General features: G+C 41.7%; 1 protein-coding gene across 1 annotated transcript in view; it reads left to right on the plus strand.

Moving 5' to 3' along the window:
• Positions 1-15877, plus strand: part of TBC1D22B (TBC1 domain family member 22B) — a 116423-nt gene extending 100546 nt beyond the window's left edge. The window contains exons 11-13 of the mRNA XM_027876580.1: positions 164-291; positions 1268-1363; positions 13777-15877. Of these exons, the coding sequence (XP_027732381.1) occupies positions 164-291; positions 1268-1363; positions 13777-13905 (353 nt within the window). The 3' untranslated portion in view covers positions 13906-15877. The remainder of the gene's footprint in view (positions 1-163; positions 292-1267; positions 1364-13776) is intronic.
• The last annotated feature ends 553 nt before the right edge of the window (positions 15878-16430 follow it).

Genomic DNA, 16430 nt, shown 5'->3' on the forward strand with positions numbered 1-16430 from the left:
AGTTCCTTGAGATGTGACACTGGTTTCCTCCCCCCTCTGGGGTTGAATATAGCACCTAGTACATAATATTAAGTGTTTGTCAAACTAACTAATTGTCAGATTCCTCAGCAGGCCCAATTCCATAGGTTATACTGTTGAGCCCAATGGCATTTTCTTGTTTTAGAACAGGTACACAGTCACTTCAGGAGGTACGAGGTTGAGTATCTACAGTTTGCCTTTCGGTGGATGAATAATCTGCTTATGAGGGAGCTGCCCCTCCGATGTACCATTCGGCTGTGGGACACCTACCAGGTACAGAGACGTTCTCTGCCCTCCCCCCAGTGCCATGCTAAGGATGCAGCTTCTGTCTTTGGGCTTCATGGTGCTCCTCTGCTCTTAAACCTTCTGTGCCTACTGACGAGAAGTTCAGGCTCCGTTGGCTGGCATTCAGATCCTTCACCAAGCTGATGCCACTAGTCCTTTCTGTGACTTCCACTTTTTGATCAATATGAACTACTTTCTACCATTTAATGTGCCATTCCCCTTATCACCTTCGTTACTTTTTGCTCACACTTTCTCTCCTATGACCAGAATGTCCTCTTCCCCCTCATCCTGTTGAGTTCTGACCTGTCCTTTAGGTTCCAACTCAAATGCCACCTCTTCCATGAAGCCTTCCCTAATTTACCAATCTTTGTAATACCTTGTTTTGTTTTGTGCTTATGTGATACTTTGTATCATGATTAAATATCTCATCCCACTATTAGATTATAAACTCCATGAGTTCAAGGATTTTTTTTTTTATCTTAACTGTCTCCCCAGCACCGAACATGGTGCCTGAGAACATCGTATAGGCAGTTAATTAATGTTAAATTGAATGTTTTTGTTAAGTAGCAGATTTGAGCTACCTGCTCATTTATATCCATCTAAGTCTGCTACAGACTGAGTACAGTATTTGGAATGAATAATTTTTAGCAGAAACACCTCCCTCCTCTCATTGAGTTGTCAGATGTGGGTTCTGTGTCAGTATGTTTGGTTTTGCTGCTTTTCTTTGTGATAAAGGGACAGTTCATGGTGGGGGAGGGGATCAGTGAGGGCAAATATTGAGACGTGTCTGTGGTGCAACATTAAAAGGAACTAGTAAAACTTTTTCTTAAAGTAATATTCAGGCTACCTAGATGTCAAAGGTTATTATATGGCTTCTGAGTTAATGTATTTTAATCTAGGGAAGTGTGGGACCTGGCGTCTTCATCTGAGTTTGGGATGCTAACTCTAGTTTTGTCCTTTCCAGTCTGAACCAGAAGGATTTTCTCATTTCCATCTCTATGTGTGTGCTGCCTTCTTGATTAAGTGGCGGAAGGAAATCTTGGATGAGGAGGATTTTCAGGTAAGTAGACAGAAGCCTACCTTGGGCTTAGATGTTTAGTGTTAGAGTAGCAGCACCACATCTGTGAGCTTGTAGCAAAGACAAGAAAACTAGTTTATTACTTAGTACTTATAATTTGATCCCACACACAGCTGGTATGTTGTAGAGATTTGTGTGATTCCTTTTTAGCTGCTATGGCTTTGAGCATGATGTGATGCTGCTGGAGGAGGCCATACCTACGCCAGCAGATAGATTCCAAGGTTGTTCAGGGCAGCAGTGTGCTGGACTTGGAGTCAGGAAGACCTAGGTTTAAGTACTATCTCTGATACTTAGTAGCTGTGTGATCCTGAGCGAATCACTTAGTTTCTCTGGGCCTCTGTTTCCTCATTTATAAAATGGTACTTAGCCCTCCCTCAGAGGGCTATTATGGGGCTCAAATGATGCTGTATATAAAACACTTTGTAAAACTTAGATGTATAAATATATAAATGCTAAATAAATATCAGCTAAGATTATACTGTACTCTGCTTAAGCTAATAAGGGAGCTAGCTAAATGCTCCTGTTGAGGAAGACAACAGGGCAGCCTGGCAGATTGGAGAGAGATAAGCTAAGGGAAGCAGAAACCTGTCATCCGTGGGTCCCATCTAGAGCACTCAGTACCACCTCAGAACAGGTGGAGATGTCTGCCTCCAGACCCTGCCTGCATATGTGAACAGATCCAGGAGACGCATGGAGGCTGTTTTAAATACGTATACACATAAGGCCTCTACAAAAGTCCTTGTCTGGTGCCTCATCCTGGTTTGGAGGTGACCCCTTAGGGCTGTGCCGGCAGTGCCGGCTCTGGTCAGGTGTGGCCCCCCGGGGTGGATTACGTGTTGTTGTCCAAACACCAAGATGACTGCTGCTGCTGTATCAAGGGGCTTCCAGCCTGTCCCTGAAAGAACATCCTCCCTAGTGAAAGCACAGATCTTTGTATGGACCCACGGAAGCCAGCTCTTTTCTCTGTATCCCCAGGGCTTAGCACAGTGCCTGGCACATAATAGGTGATTAATAAATGCTGGCTGACTGCCTGACTTTTGAAACCAAGTGTGAGAATCCTTGTTATTAGGTGGGTTACTTAACAAGGCCCAGATCCTTTTTAGTTAGGAGCAACATTTGACCTCCTAGGAGAAGGATAATAAGGCAAAAATGGCAACAAGCTTATTAGGCACTTAATGTGTGCCTGGCTCTGTGCTAAGCCCTGGGGATACAAATACAAGCAAAAAGAAACAGTCCCTGTTCTCAAGGAGCTTACATTCTACTGAGGAAATACAATACACAGGAGCTAAAAGGGAGGGGAGAGGGGCAGGGATGGGATGGGGGGTGGGTGTTGAAATGCTGAAAGTCAGAAGCACAACCAGAAGGTTGGCTGGCCTGGGCTCTCCCCGAAATAGACATCATGAGGAACTCTCGCAGGGGAGAAGGAGGAATATTCCGAGGTGAGAAGGCCACGAGCGAAGTGGGATGTCCCCGGGTGAAAAGGCCTGAAGCATAGGCTAAAGGGGAATAAAAAAAGGAGACTGCCCATTGCCCAGTGGTCAGTGTCAGATAGGACCAAGCAACAGAAAAGAAAGGACCTTTGTGCTTGCTACATGAGGATTATGAAGGCTATGGGAACCTAAGCAGTCCTACCAAAAGGAGATTTGTAAATCATTATGAGAATGAAGCAGAACTTAAGGGATGTGTAGGTCCATGCTGCTAAGGGAGGCCTAAGAACAGAGGGAACACAAAGCAAAAAGCATCTGTGGCCTCTGACACCAGACCAGTCAGGTACTGACTAATAAAGCAAGTGTTTTCAAGGCAGCATTTCCGTTTCACTGGGTGGTGCTAGCCTTGATGCCGGTGTCATGAAGCTGGAGCAAGGACCCCCATGCAGAAGAGAAAGGGAAAGCCAGTACCAGACCTACCCCAAATAAAGGATCCAGGAAAGAGAAAACACATTCAAGTGATTCCTAGTCTGTTCTGGACATGCTGCCAAGACTGCTCACAGCTACTGCCACTGAGTGTTATGTGGTAGGTGTTAGAACAAATGAGGAGTATTCTGGGATGGCCTCCTACCAAAAGTATGCTTTCAAATGGAACCTGATATTGAGAATGTCATCTAATTTTATCCTTCTGAACCAGGCTCACAGACCCATTTCAAATATGATGAAGTGCTTTCCAGATCATCTGTAGTGATGATAGATGATTCTTAGAAAAATACACAGGTTTCCTGATATTGTTTTGGTCTGACAGCAAGGTAGAACAGCTTTTAGCCACATGGCTATCAGGTGACCACTTTGAGGGAAGTGATAACCAAGAATGGAAAATGGACAGTGTATGGAAAACGTTACCAGATTTGGAATCAGAAGACCTGAGTATGAATCCCAGCTCTGCTGCATAATACCCTGTATGACTCTGGGCATGTCACTCTCCCTTCTTCATCTTTATATTGAGGACGTTGGACTAAAGTAATCCTGGAGAGCCCTTCCAACTCTGAATCCTATGAAATGATGAAGATTTACTTTTGGGAAACTCTTGTGAAGTATCCTTCTATGCCAAAATATTCCAGTCACCCTTGTGATGATATAAAAAAAAAAATGGAATTTAAGTGAATGCCAATCAAATGGGAAATGGCTGGAAACATTGTAGTATATGAATGCAATGTGATTTTATTAGACAGTAAAGAAACAGTGAATATGAGGAATTCAGAAAAGCTTGGGAAGACCTTATCAACTGATAACAATGAAATTAAAGCCAGAACACAATATTTGCCATGAATCCAATAAGTAAATGAAAACAGTTCTGAAAGGCGGCCACCTGACCTCTCATTAACTGTAATAACCAGTGCTGGTTCCAGAGAACAGACGATGGCAATACTTGGTTCTTTTCAAAGAGGTGGGAGGATGGAGGGTAGGACATGTGGTATTCCATGAAGAGGCTGTTGGTCTGTTTTGCTGAGCTTCTTCCTGTGTTGCAGTGGACTGTTCATTGAGGGTGGCATGGGCATACTGCCAAAGGACTATGATGGAAAAGCAGGAGGCATCAAGAAAACTTTCCAAAAAATAGAATCTTTAAAAAGCCAGATAAAGTTTAGAATGAGTATATGGTTCTCCTATTTTTCCCTTCCTATGCTGGCTCTCTGATTTTTTTCCGCAGACTTCCCAGTTGCTTATTTTGCTTGCCAGTTGGCATCTGAGTGCTTTATGTTTGCTTGGACTCTGCTTTGGACTAGTAGTGTGAAGGTGAAGGAGACAAAATACTCCCATCCCCTCATTTTACATGTGAAGACTTGAGGCCGAGGGGCGGAGCCAAGATGGCGGAGGGAAAGCAGTGACTTGCTAGAGCTCTCCCCCAAACCCCTCCAAATACCTACCAAAAATGGGTCTAAACAAATTCTAAAGCAGCAGAACCCACAAAAAAACAGAGTAAAACAAATTTCCAGCCCAAGACAACCTTGATGGCTGATGGGAAAGGTATATCGTGCTGGGCTGGGAGAAGAGCACAGTTTGGCATGGGCGCACAGGCTGCAGAGACCCTGGAGCAGGCCTCAGAGGACTGAATAGCGGGCAGCTGTGGCGGTTTCCAGACTTCTCAACCCACAAATGCCAAAGACAACTTAGAAGGTCAGTGGGAAAAGTCTGTGTCTGCGGTGAGAGAAGGAGCTAGGTCTCAGCCTCAAGTCCCAAGTGTGGGCAGCGGCTGCCTCCTGAGCTTCTGGCCCACAGACTGAGGGGGAATGAAGTGGCTGATCAGAGGGGGATTGCAGGGATCTCTTTGCCAGGGCTGAGGTAGGAATCTCTTGCTTTGCCTGTGCTTGGATCTGGGTCACAGTTCTGAGGGGCGGTCCTGGGGTGAGGAGGAGCTCTGGCGAGGAGGACCGCTGGCATGGTGGAGCTTGTTGTGGTGATGGAGAGGAAACACCTCGCCCCTTATCATAGCACCTTGGAAGAACTGACACTTTTCAGGTCCATAGAAGTATCTCTGAAAACAGCTGTACAAACCCCCAAAGCTTGGAACAGTACATTCTCCGCATTGGAAACAGACTCTTACCTTAACAAAGAGTTTAAAACTCAAGTAATTGGTTGGGATCATGAGCAAGCAGCGCAAAAAGAGTCAGACTATGTTATCTTACTTTGGTGACAAAGAAGATCAAAACATACAACCAGAAGAAGAAAACAAAGTCAAAGCTTCTACATCCAAAGCCTCTAAGAAAAATATGAATCAGTCCCAGGCCTTGGAAGAGCTCAAAAGGGATTTTGAGAAGCAAGTAAGAGAAGTAGAGGAAAAACTGGGAAGAGAAATGACAGTGATGCAAGAAAATCATGAAAAACAAGTCAACAGCTTGCTAAAGGAGACCCAAAAAATACTGAAGAAAATAACACCTTAAAAAATAGCCTAACCCAAATGGCAAAAGAGGTCCAAAAAGCCAATGAGGAGAAGAATGCCCTAAAAAGCAAAATTGACCAAATGGAAAAGGAAGTCCAAAAGCTTACTGAAGAAAATACTTCCTTAAAAATTAGAATAGAGCAATTGTAAGCTAGTGACTTTATGGGAAATCAAGACACTGTAAAACAAATCCAAAAGAATGAAAAATTGGAAAACAATGTGAAATATCTCATTGGAAAAACAACTGACCTGGAAAATAGATCCAGGAGAGAGAATTTAAAAATTATTGGACTATCTGAAAGCCATGATCAAAAAAAGAGCCTAGACATTATCTTTCAAGAAATGATCAAGGAAAACTGCCTTGATATTTTAGAACCAGAGGGCAAAATAGAAATTGAAAGAATCCACCTATCTCCTCTTGAAAGAGATCCCCAAAGGAAAACTCCTAGGAATATTGTAGCCAAATTCCAGAGTTCCCAGGTCAAGGAGAAAATATTACAAGCAGCCAAAAAGAAATAATTCAAGTATTGTGGAAAGACAATCAAGATAACACAAGATTTAGCAGCTTCTACATTAAGGGACCAGAGGGCATGGAGTATGATATTCTGGAGGGCAAAGGAGATAGGATTACAACCAAGAATCACCTACCCAGCAAAACTGAGTATAATTCTTCAGGGGAAAAAGTAGTCATTCAGTGAAATAGAGTCCTTTCAAGCATTCTTGATGAAAAGACCAGAGCTGAATAGAAAATTTGACTTTCCAATACAAGACTCAAGTGGAACATGAAGAGGTAAACAGGAAAGAGAAACCATAAGAGACTTATTAAGGTTGAACTGTTTACATTCCTGCATGGAAAGATGATATTTGCAACTCATGAGACCTTTGTCAGTATTAGAGTAGTTAGAGGGGAAAAATTATATGTGTGTGTGTATATATATATATATATATATATATATATATATAGATGGATAGATAGATAGAGGGCACAGGGTAAGTTGAAGATGAAGGGGTCATATCTGGAGAATAAAATTAAGGGGTGAGAGAGGATTATACTAGAAGAAGGAGAAAGGGAAAGGTAGAACAGGGTAAATTATGTCACAAAAAAAAACAGAAAAGAAAAGGCTCTTACAGTGGAGGGGAAACGGGAAGGTGAGAGGGAATGAGTGAATCTTATTCTCATAGGATTTGACTTAAGGAGAGAATAACATACATACTCAATTGGGTATGGAAATCTGTCTTACCCTACAGGAAAATAGGAGGGGAAGGGGACAAGAGAGTAGGGGGATGATAGAGAGGAGGGCAGATTGGGAAAGGGGGTAATCAGAAGCAAGTACTTCTGAGGAGGGTCAGAGTCAAAAGAAAGAATAGAATAAATGGGGGGGCAGGATAGGATTAAGGGAAATAGAGTTAGTTTTTCACAGCATGGCTACTATGGAAATGTTTTGCATAACTGCATATGTATAGCCTATATTGAGTTGCTTGCCTTTTCAATGAGGGTGGGTGGGGAGGGAGGAAGGGAGAAAATTTGGAACCCAAAGTTTTAAAAACCCATGTTTAAAAAAAAATGTTTTCACATGCAACTGGGAAATAAGAAATACAGGAAATGGTGTACAGAAATCTATCCTGCCCTACAGGAAAATAGAAGGGGAAGGGGGTGGAGAGATAGCAGGGAAAGCAGACTAGGGGAAGGGGTATTCAGAATGCATGCCATCTTGGAGTAGGGGAAGGGGCGAGATGGGGTGAAAATGTGGAACTCAAAATCTGGTGGAAGTAAATGTTGAAAATGAAAAAAAAAAAAAAAAAGACTTGAGGCCCAGGGAGGTTATGCCTTATCCTCAGTCACACAGGTAGTCAGTAGCAAAGCTGGGAGATAAACTTGCAGGGTCCTCCTCCATGAACGAGCAACCTCATTCTCATGCTCTTTCCACATCCATCCTGATCGTTCATGTCTTGTAACCTTGGAGAAAAACACCTCAACAGATGGGATGTGAAGGGCCGAAAGGAGGATCACATAGTGACAACAGTGGGGAGATCCCAGAAGCTGATGTTCAGATTGCTAGACTGATGTCTGGGACTCCACATTCTCTATGTGCCAAAAAGTAAGGTTTTAGATGTATCAGAAATCTGAAGATTTTGAGAAATAGATGGAACTTGTGGGGGAATGTTAGATTCCACTTAAACCAAGTTTCTGGTACGAAAAGTCCTGGCCCCCTCCCCCCCACAAAAAAATGGCTAAAGTTTCCAACTAAAATTTGAGGCAAGTTAATAGCTCTGGCAAATCTCAGATTGATATTGGTCCCACTAGGATAGCTTAGAGGGAATTTGGTGAGATTTTTGAGGAAAATGGGATAACATAGTTATCCATCCAGTTAATCAAGTAACTAGTCAATTGTGGAAAATGACCAAACCATAAATTTATAGAAGCTTCAATATTAATGTGAAGTGGATTGCTTAGAATTTATGATAGAATCTCTAATATGCAATGTGATATCTCAGAGACTTGGTGGAAGGTAAGAGGTTACCCAATGAGAGTCTTAGAATTGGAAGGACTCTCAGAGAGACCATGTAATTCAGCAGTATCTGAAGAAGAATCCCTCCTTCCCCCAGGAATTCAGGGAACTAGCATCTCTGACAAGTGCTGTCATTTAGTCTCAACTTGAGATTTCCAGAGATCGGCAACTCACTAATTCCCAAGGTACCACCTATTCCACTTTTGGACAGCTCTAATTGCAGTAAGTTTTTAATTTTGTTGAGCTAGTCAGCTGCCCTGTAACTTCCCATTACTTAATCTAGTTCTGCCCAAGCAGATCAAACCCAGCCCTCCCTCCGTGTGATAGCTCCTCAGATGCTGCCAGGGAACACTATGGGAAGGCTAGAAGTGGGTGGACAAGAACAGCATAAACAGTGGTTGTTAGGTAGTGTATTGAACGAAAGAAAGAATGTGTTGAAATTCTGACATTTAATAAAATTGTGGTAATAGAATTTTTTTTTACAATTCTACCCCCAACTTAATTTGACATTTTAAATGATATCCCAGAAGCTGCAAAATTAATTCAAGCAGTAGTAAGTATACCCTACTTACTTCAATATCCATATACATATTGGTACAATCAAGAAAGAGTAACTTCTTTTCGGAACTAGCTAATTTAGGATTTGCAAAGAAAGGAAATAGTAGATTATTGAATTGTGGACAGGACTTGGTCTAGGTAGTATCCATGTGTCTATCACAGGCCTGCACAACATACATCCTGACAACAGATTGCAGGTGGCCCACAAAAAACGTAGAGGTTGTAAAACAGGCTGTATGTTGTTGTGCAGGCCTAGTCTACCACTAGCACGGTTAAATTCAGCATTACAAGCACCAGCCCTGAAGTCAGGAGGACCTGAGTTCAAATGTGGCCTCAGACCAAACACTTGACACATACCAGCTGTGTGACCTTGGGCAAGTCACTTAACCCCGATTGCCTCATTAAAAATAAATAAATAAATAAACAAATAAATAATTAAATAAATTCGACATTATATTGGGAGAGGGAAATTATTTCAAAAAGGGTTTGTCTTTGTGAACTTTTGGGGTAACTTGGTTGTGTGGCATTTTAGTCTTCTACTGTTAACATTCTAATTTTCAGCTACATTTTTATATTCCTGAGTGTAATCAAGAACACTTTCAGATTAACTTTCTTTTACTCTGTATGGCCTAAGCCACTCCAACCTTCTGTTTCTTCTCACTTTGGGTCTTGAAACTGCCTCATTTCTTCCACCGACTTCAAACACAGTTTATTCTATAATAAACCCCTTTGATAATCCAGCAACCAGCAAACATTTATTTAGTGCCTCCTGTGTACCAGGCACTGTGCTAAGCGCTGGAGATACAAAAAGAGGCAAAAAACAGCCCCTGCCTTCAAGGAGCTTACGATCTAAATGGGAGAAACAGCATCTAAACAAATATATACAAAGCTAGCTATCTATAGGATAAATAGGAAATAATTGACAGAGGGAAGGCACTAGAATTAAGAGAGGTTGGGACAGGTTTCCTTTAGAAGATGGAATTTTGGTTGGGACTTAGAGAAGCCAGTAGGTGGAGATGAGGAAGGAGAACATCTCTGCTCCTTTAACCCAAACCATTAAAGCATGTTTATCTCCACTTTTGGATAAATTTCTTAAACTCATGTGAAATGTGGCATGGTGCAATGTCAAGTTAACATTTCCCAATATCAAGTATTCCATCTCCATTTGGAAATTTCTGTAATTCTGAAACAATTCTTCTCAGTATATCAGTGTGTTTATCAGAGCTTACCTCAGGCCATGCCCCAGCTTCTATGTAATGGAAGATTTCTGATCCCCTCTGTCACTAGTCCCCTCCCCCACCCCTGCAAAGAAGAAACAAAATGTACCTTGAATCTATTTTGCAATATGCTTTTATGTGTGTGTTTTTCACCCAAAGTAGATTGTAAGCTTCTCAAGGACTGTTTCACTTTTGCCTTTTGTATCCCCAGCAATTAGCACAGTGCCTGGCACATTTGTGGTTGTTGCTCAGTCGTTTCAGTCGTATATGACTCTTCATATCCCCATTTGAGATTTTCTTGGCAAGGATGCTAGAGTGGTTTATCATTTCCTTCTCCAGCTCATTTTTATAAATGAGGAAACTGAAGTAAACAGGTTCCCCTTTAGTGGGGATAAGACTGCCAGCCCTTCTGGAAGTAAAAAGATCCCTAAAACATTTTTTTAGGGTGGGTGTTTTACAATCTGGTGAAGATTCTCAAAGTTTACAAGCTCATTTACACTTCTTCTGAAAAGGTTTCAGTATGACCTTAAATGAAAAGGTGAGCTTTATCAGTAAAAACTACCCTTTTATAGCCTTCAGTACTCCAATAATTATGTTGTCTTGCTCATAACAAGTGTTTTTTTCTTCATAGCAGTAGTTAACCACTCTTTGTTCATTTGTTTATTGGTCTTCTCACTGTTCTTCCTTCAGGAAGTCTGAGCTGACCTGTAAAAGAATCAATAATAATAACCCCTTCAGCTGCCAGGTCTCTAGCAAGACCACTTGTCTTTGTTAGTTATCTAAGGATTAATTGGGCTATTTTTCATTGACCCTTTGTTAGTCTTTGGTATTGTTTTTTCATTTTTTAACCTTCAGTCTGACTGATGCAGTTTCATTGTGGGCTTGAATAGTCTTTGAAATGTTTGACCTCTCCACATTCAACAGCCAATATTTCTAACAAGGATTTAAACATGCCTTAAGAGATAGAACTTTTGCATAATGCCTTTGAGTAATATCCATTTTTTTTTTTAAACTACAGAACAGAAGAGAGAATCCAAGTCCAGGAACAGCTAATAGTCTAGTTTACCTAGGACAAATGTATGAAAGAGAGTGATATAAAATATGCCTGGAAAGGTAGATAGGAGCCAGGTTGTGTAGGGCTTTAAACACCAGCCTGAGGAATTTATATTAGAAGCAATAAAAAGCTTCGGGAGATTTCTGAGCAGGCAGGTGACCTTGTCAGTTTCTGAGTGATGGTCCCTTGTGAGTAAAGCTTACCTAGACTGGAACAAAAATAGAAATGAGAGTTCTTTGCATGGAGATGATTTATTGTGCAGGAGAAACTTTCTTTTCCTTCTTCTTCTTATCTTGGTTATTTTTTAAAACTAAAGTTATATTTTCTCTTTCAATGAATAATGTGGTAGGAAACCAATACTCATTAGAATTTGGGAATGAATAGTAATTACAATACTTTAAACTGTCTATTTTTTTTTATTTTTTTTATTTTTTATTTTTTATTTTTTTGCTTTTTGGCTAGGCAATCAGTGTTCAGTGACTTGCCCAGGGTCACATAGCTAGTAAGTGTCAAGTGTCTGAGGCCAGATTTGAACTCAGGTCCTCCTGACTCCAAGGCAGGAGCTCTATCCACTGTACCACCTAGCTGCCCCTAAGCTGTCTTTTTAAAGCACTTTGATATCTATCCCCCTTGTTGCTTCCAGGGAGGACAACTTGTAGCGTCTCCATTTAAAAAAAAAAATGATTCAACCAAGGTTTGAGGTATTCAGTATCATATCTAGGTTCTTACAGCAGAAGAAGGGCAGGGTGAGACTCAGATCCCAGATCATCTGACTTCTAGTGTTCTTTAGAGTCAGGTAACCAGCATGAACAAGCCACAATGCATAGCCCAGCTCTGCTGCCATTTTTTAAGTAAGTGGAGTCGCACAGGGGAGTGGATCACTTAGCCCTTTTGAGTCTCACTTCTTTCATCTATAAAATAAGATGAATAATATTTTTACAACATACTTCACAGGGTTGTTGTGAATATAAAAATGAAATGGTGTGTGTGGAATGGTTTGTAAACTTTAAAGCACTATGTAAATATCAGTTATTAAGGGAAGAGAAAAAAAGGTAGGGAGAGACAGGACAGAAAGTAGGAAGGGTGCTTCATTAAATTCAAGCATTTACTAAGTTCTTGCTGTGGCTGTATCTCAGGGACGATGCAAGATGTTGGTCTCTGCCTTCAGGGAGTTTACAGTCTAATGCAAGGATGCTTAACCTTTTTTTCTGCCATGGATCCCTTTAGCAGTCTGGTGAAACCTACAGACTCCTCAAAATAACATTCTTAAATGCATCAAAAACTTGAAACCCCAACCCCTGAAATCTATCCATCAACCCAAGGTTAAGAAGCCCCGCTTTTGTGGAAGACATGACATATACGCAAATGTTTATAATATAAAATAACACATGAGTTTCTAAGAAAAATGCAGATTACTAAAGGAGGGGTGAGTTTCCTAAAGCACAAGTCTGACCATGTCACTCTCCTACTTCCTAAAATCCCATGGTTCCCTTATAGCTTTAGGATCAAATATAAGCTCATCTCTTTGGCATTCAAAACTCTTCACAATCTACCCCTAACTTACCTCCCCAACTTTATTACACATTATTCCCCTTCACACATTTTATGGTCCAGTCAGACTAGCTTCTCTGTGCCTCATATATGATACTCCATCTCCATCCCCGTCCCCCTTCACTCTTTGTCCCCCATTCTTATCTCCCACTCCTTGCTTACTTTCACCTCTTAGAATCCCTAGTTTCCTTTAAAACTCAGACCATGTGCCAACTTCTATGTGAAGAAGATTTCTGATCCCCTCAGCTACTAGTCCCCTCCCCTACCCCTGCAAAGAAGAAAAAAAAAATCTACCTTGTCCCTATTTTGTTATGCTTATATATATGTGTGGTTTTCACCTTCAGTAGATTGTAAACTTCTCGAGAACAGGGACTGTTTCACTTTTGTCTTTGTATCCCCAGCAATTAGCACAGTGCCTGGCACGTTTGTTACTGTTGCTCAGTCGTATCTGACTCTTAGTGACCCCCTTTGGGGTTTTCTTGGCAAAGATACTGGAGTGGTTTATCATTTCCTTCTCCAGCTCATTTTTACAGATGAGGAAACTGGAGCAAACAGGGTGAAGTGACTTGTCTAGGGTCAAACAACTGATAAATATCCAAGGCCAATTTTGAACTCAGATCTTCCCGACTCCAGGTCTGGCGTTCTTTCTGCTGTGCCACCTATTACCCCTGTCTGGCATATAGTAGACATTTAATAAATGTTCATTGGGGCAGCTTGGTGGAGCAATGGATAGAACTCCAGCCTTGGAATCAGAAGGACCTAAGTTCAAATCCAGCTTCAGATACATAACACTAGCTGTGTGATTCTGGGCAAGTCACTTAACCCCAATTGCCTCATATTTAAAAAATAAATAAATAAACTAAAAAAAAAATAAATGTTCATCGATTGAAGGACATTAATTTCCTCTCTTCCCCATCAAGTAGCATAGCACCATTCATGTAGTAGTTAATTTAAGTGAATTAAGTTGTACTTTGGGCCATGATTCAAAGGAAGTAGAAGATGTGGAGAGGGAACTTTGATGTCATTTGGGATGTTCCAAGCAGGAGAGAGAACAAATCTGTGTCTTGGTCCTTAACAGTGGGACATTTGGCCGTGTTGTTTGGCATCCTTATATAATAAAACTTTCTTATATTTCAGGGTCTCCTTATGTTGTTGCAAAACCTACCTACAATTCATTGGGGCAATGAAGAGATTGGCCTTCTCCTGGCAGAAGCATACAGACTGAAATACATGTTTGCTGATGCTCCCAATCACTACCGACGATAGGTGCTGCCTCCATGCAGAGACCTGGACTTCCCCCATCACTGATGGCAATCTAATCACTGTGGCAATTGTTTGAGCCCTTGGACCCCAAGCCAGGAACCACTCCTACTGTAAAAAGCTCACATCAACCTAAGTCTTCACTTTTTGTGTGCCTGTGCACCACTCCATGTCTCTGGATGTGTGTCTCTCGGATATCAGTATTCCTTGCTGTGTAGGTGGGCTCACTTCTAGGGGAGGGTGGAAAGGAGAGCGCAGGATTGTCTCCTGCTAAGAGAGGAACTGACAAAACAAGGTGAAGGCTCAGGATATATGCCTGATTGCGCCCCTGCTTTGCCTGGTTGTCTCTTGTCACCCTCCTCTGGCTGAGTCCATTGCTGTCCAGACACAGCTTGATCTGACCACAGGTAAAAATGCCTTATGTTGTTAAGACACCTGATCTCCGTCATTCTCTCACCAACTCCACTCCCTTTGGCCAGTGCCCAATGATGGACAGCTTTCTAGGACCATTTTTATCAGATGATAGTTGCGTTGAGGCATAGAGCTTTCCTGAGAGTATCTGGGAAATGCAGTGCATTTAAGGGCTGGGAACATTTATTTTCCCTTTATTCACCCACATGTGTGCATGTGTGTCTTTCTGTGTGTGTACATCTCAGTGTGTGTGTGTGTGTGTGTGTCCGCGTTTGCGTGCATGTCTGTATTGGCATGTGTGCACACCCTCAGGGCAAGGTGTCCGTTTATGTCTAGACTAGCCCCACCATAACCAGCTGTGAATGACCCAAGTGAACAGGTATACAAGCAACCCTTTAAAAAGGATGGAGGTGGGAGGGAAAGGGACTTTTTGCCTCTTCAAACCCTTTCTCCATCGTGACACTCCTAGGCATTATGTGTATATTGTGTTCTTATGTATATGGGTAAAGATGTACAATATATGTCCTCTTTGTAGCAGATATGATTTTATATTTATAATGTGCACCCATGTTTGAAGCCAATCTCGGTCCAATGCAGTAGGTATTCTATCTGCCAGATTTGGAAGGTAAAGAATTTTGCCTACACACTAGCACATTTGAGGTTAGAAAGCTCCTTTCCTAACATAATGCTGAACTCCAGGTTTGGTTTTACAGGCCCTCTGGTGGGAATGGCTTTTGAGGAAGAGCTGTTCAGAGCCAGAGTGATTATGGGGTAGTAGGTTATACTTCCTGTAGCACCAGCCCCTGAACATGCATTTGTTTCTCACAGCTTCCCTTAATCCTCCTCTTCCTTCTTTACCTGGTTCTCCCTGTACTTTCTGCTCTGCTCCCCATGTTCCTCTCCCATTCATGGGAGGGAGGTAGAACTCCTTAAACTTCAGTACCCTCTCACAGACAGTGTCATAAGCAGAGGAGGAAAACAGATCCATGGTTTTTAGTCCCTCCCCTTCCCTTTGTGTCTGGAGATTTTTTTTCCCTTTTTAATGTTAATTCAGCATTTTATTCAGAATGGAAACTGTGACTGGTCAGTGCCAAGGGGAAAGGGAGGTGTGGTGTGTGCCCTGGATTTTCTGACTCTTACTCTCAGAAAGGGCTAAGTGTCACACACCTCCCACCCCATCTCAGCCTCATCCCTCAGAACAGTTTATGGGGGTGGTTAATAGAGAACAGCAGTCTTCTTAGAAAACCAAGCAGTGTCCGCAGCAGATGACTCCCATAGTCTTCATTGCCAATAAACTCCAACCACTCCGGTAATGTGTTGTCTCCCTCATCTGGAGCTGTTTCTCAGGCATTCTTCATAGCGCTTTCCTCCCCCTTCCTGTGGTATGGGCATCTCAGGGGGTCCCTATCCAAAGGGAGGGGGCTTGTGGTCCTTCCTCAGCTGGACTAATTAAAGAAAGACACTTGTGTTCCCAAGTGGTGGTTTTATTTTTTTAGTTTTTATGTTTGTATGGGAAATTGTGGATAAAGTGAAAGAATTGTAAATAAATAGAGAATTTTCTCCTCCATTTGCCGATTTTTCATGCCCTGAGATCATGGAAAGTGGGGACTTAAGGACTTGTCTTCAATTCTTGGATTATGACACTATGAAAAATAGTTAAATAAGAAGCAGAGGTCCATTTTGGGTCATAAGAGGAATCGGGAGATTCAAGAAGCACTTTGGGGCTTTAAACAAATGTTAATATAATCCTACAGAGTCTGAGCCTTAAGGTTTTTTTATCTAGACAAGAGATCTTGAAAATTTTTTTGATAATGCATTGTCAGTAAAAAATACTGATGCACACCCCCAACAGATGTCTAGTCACTTACAAATTGCATATGTGTTATTGTAGTAATAATTGTATACCCTATGAAATTTACACAAGAAACACTTTAAAAGAATAAGATAAAGATGACATAACATTTGACCTTAAAACCAATAGGAAGCCGCTAAAGTTTGATTAGAAAAGTGACACATGTTGAACTTCACCTACTGCCGGCTGTGTGGAGAATAAGATGGAGTGAGGTGGGGATGTGAGGCAGGTAGACCCGCAGAGCCAGGAGGAACCTTAGTGGTCAATA

The sequence above is a fragment of the Vombatus ursinus genome, unplaced genomic scaffold (assembly GCF_900497805.2).
Source record: "Vombatus ursinus unplaced genomic scaffold, bare-nosed wombat genome assembly UNPS02014811.1, whole genome shotgun sequence".
In the NCBI taxonomy this organism is placed as follows: Eukaryota; Metazoa; Chordata; class Mammalia; order Diprotodontia; family Vombatidae; genus Vombatus; species Vombatus ursinus.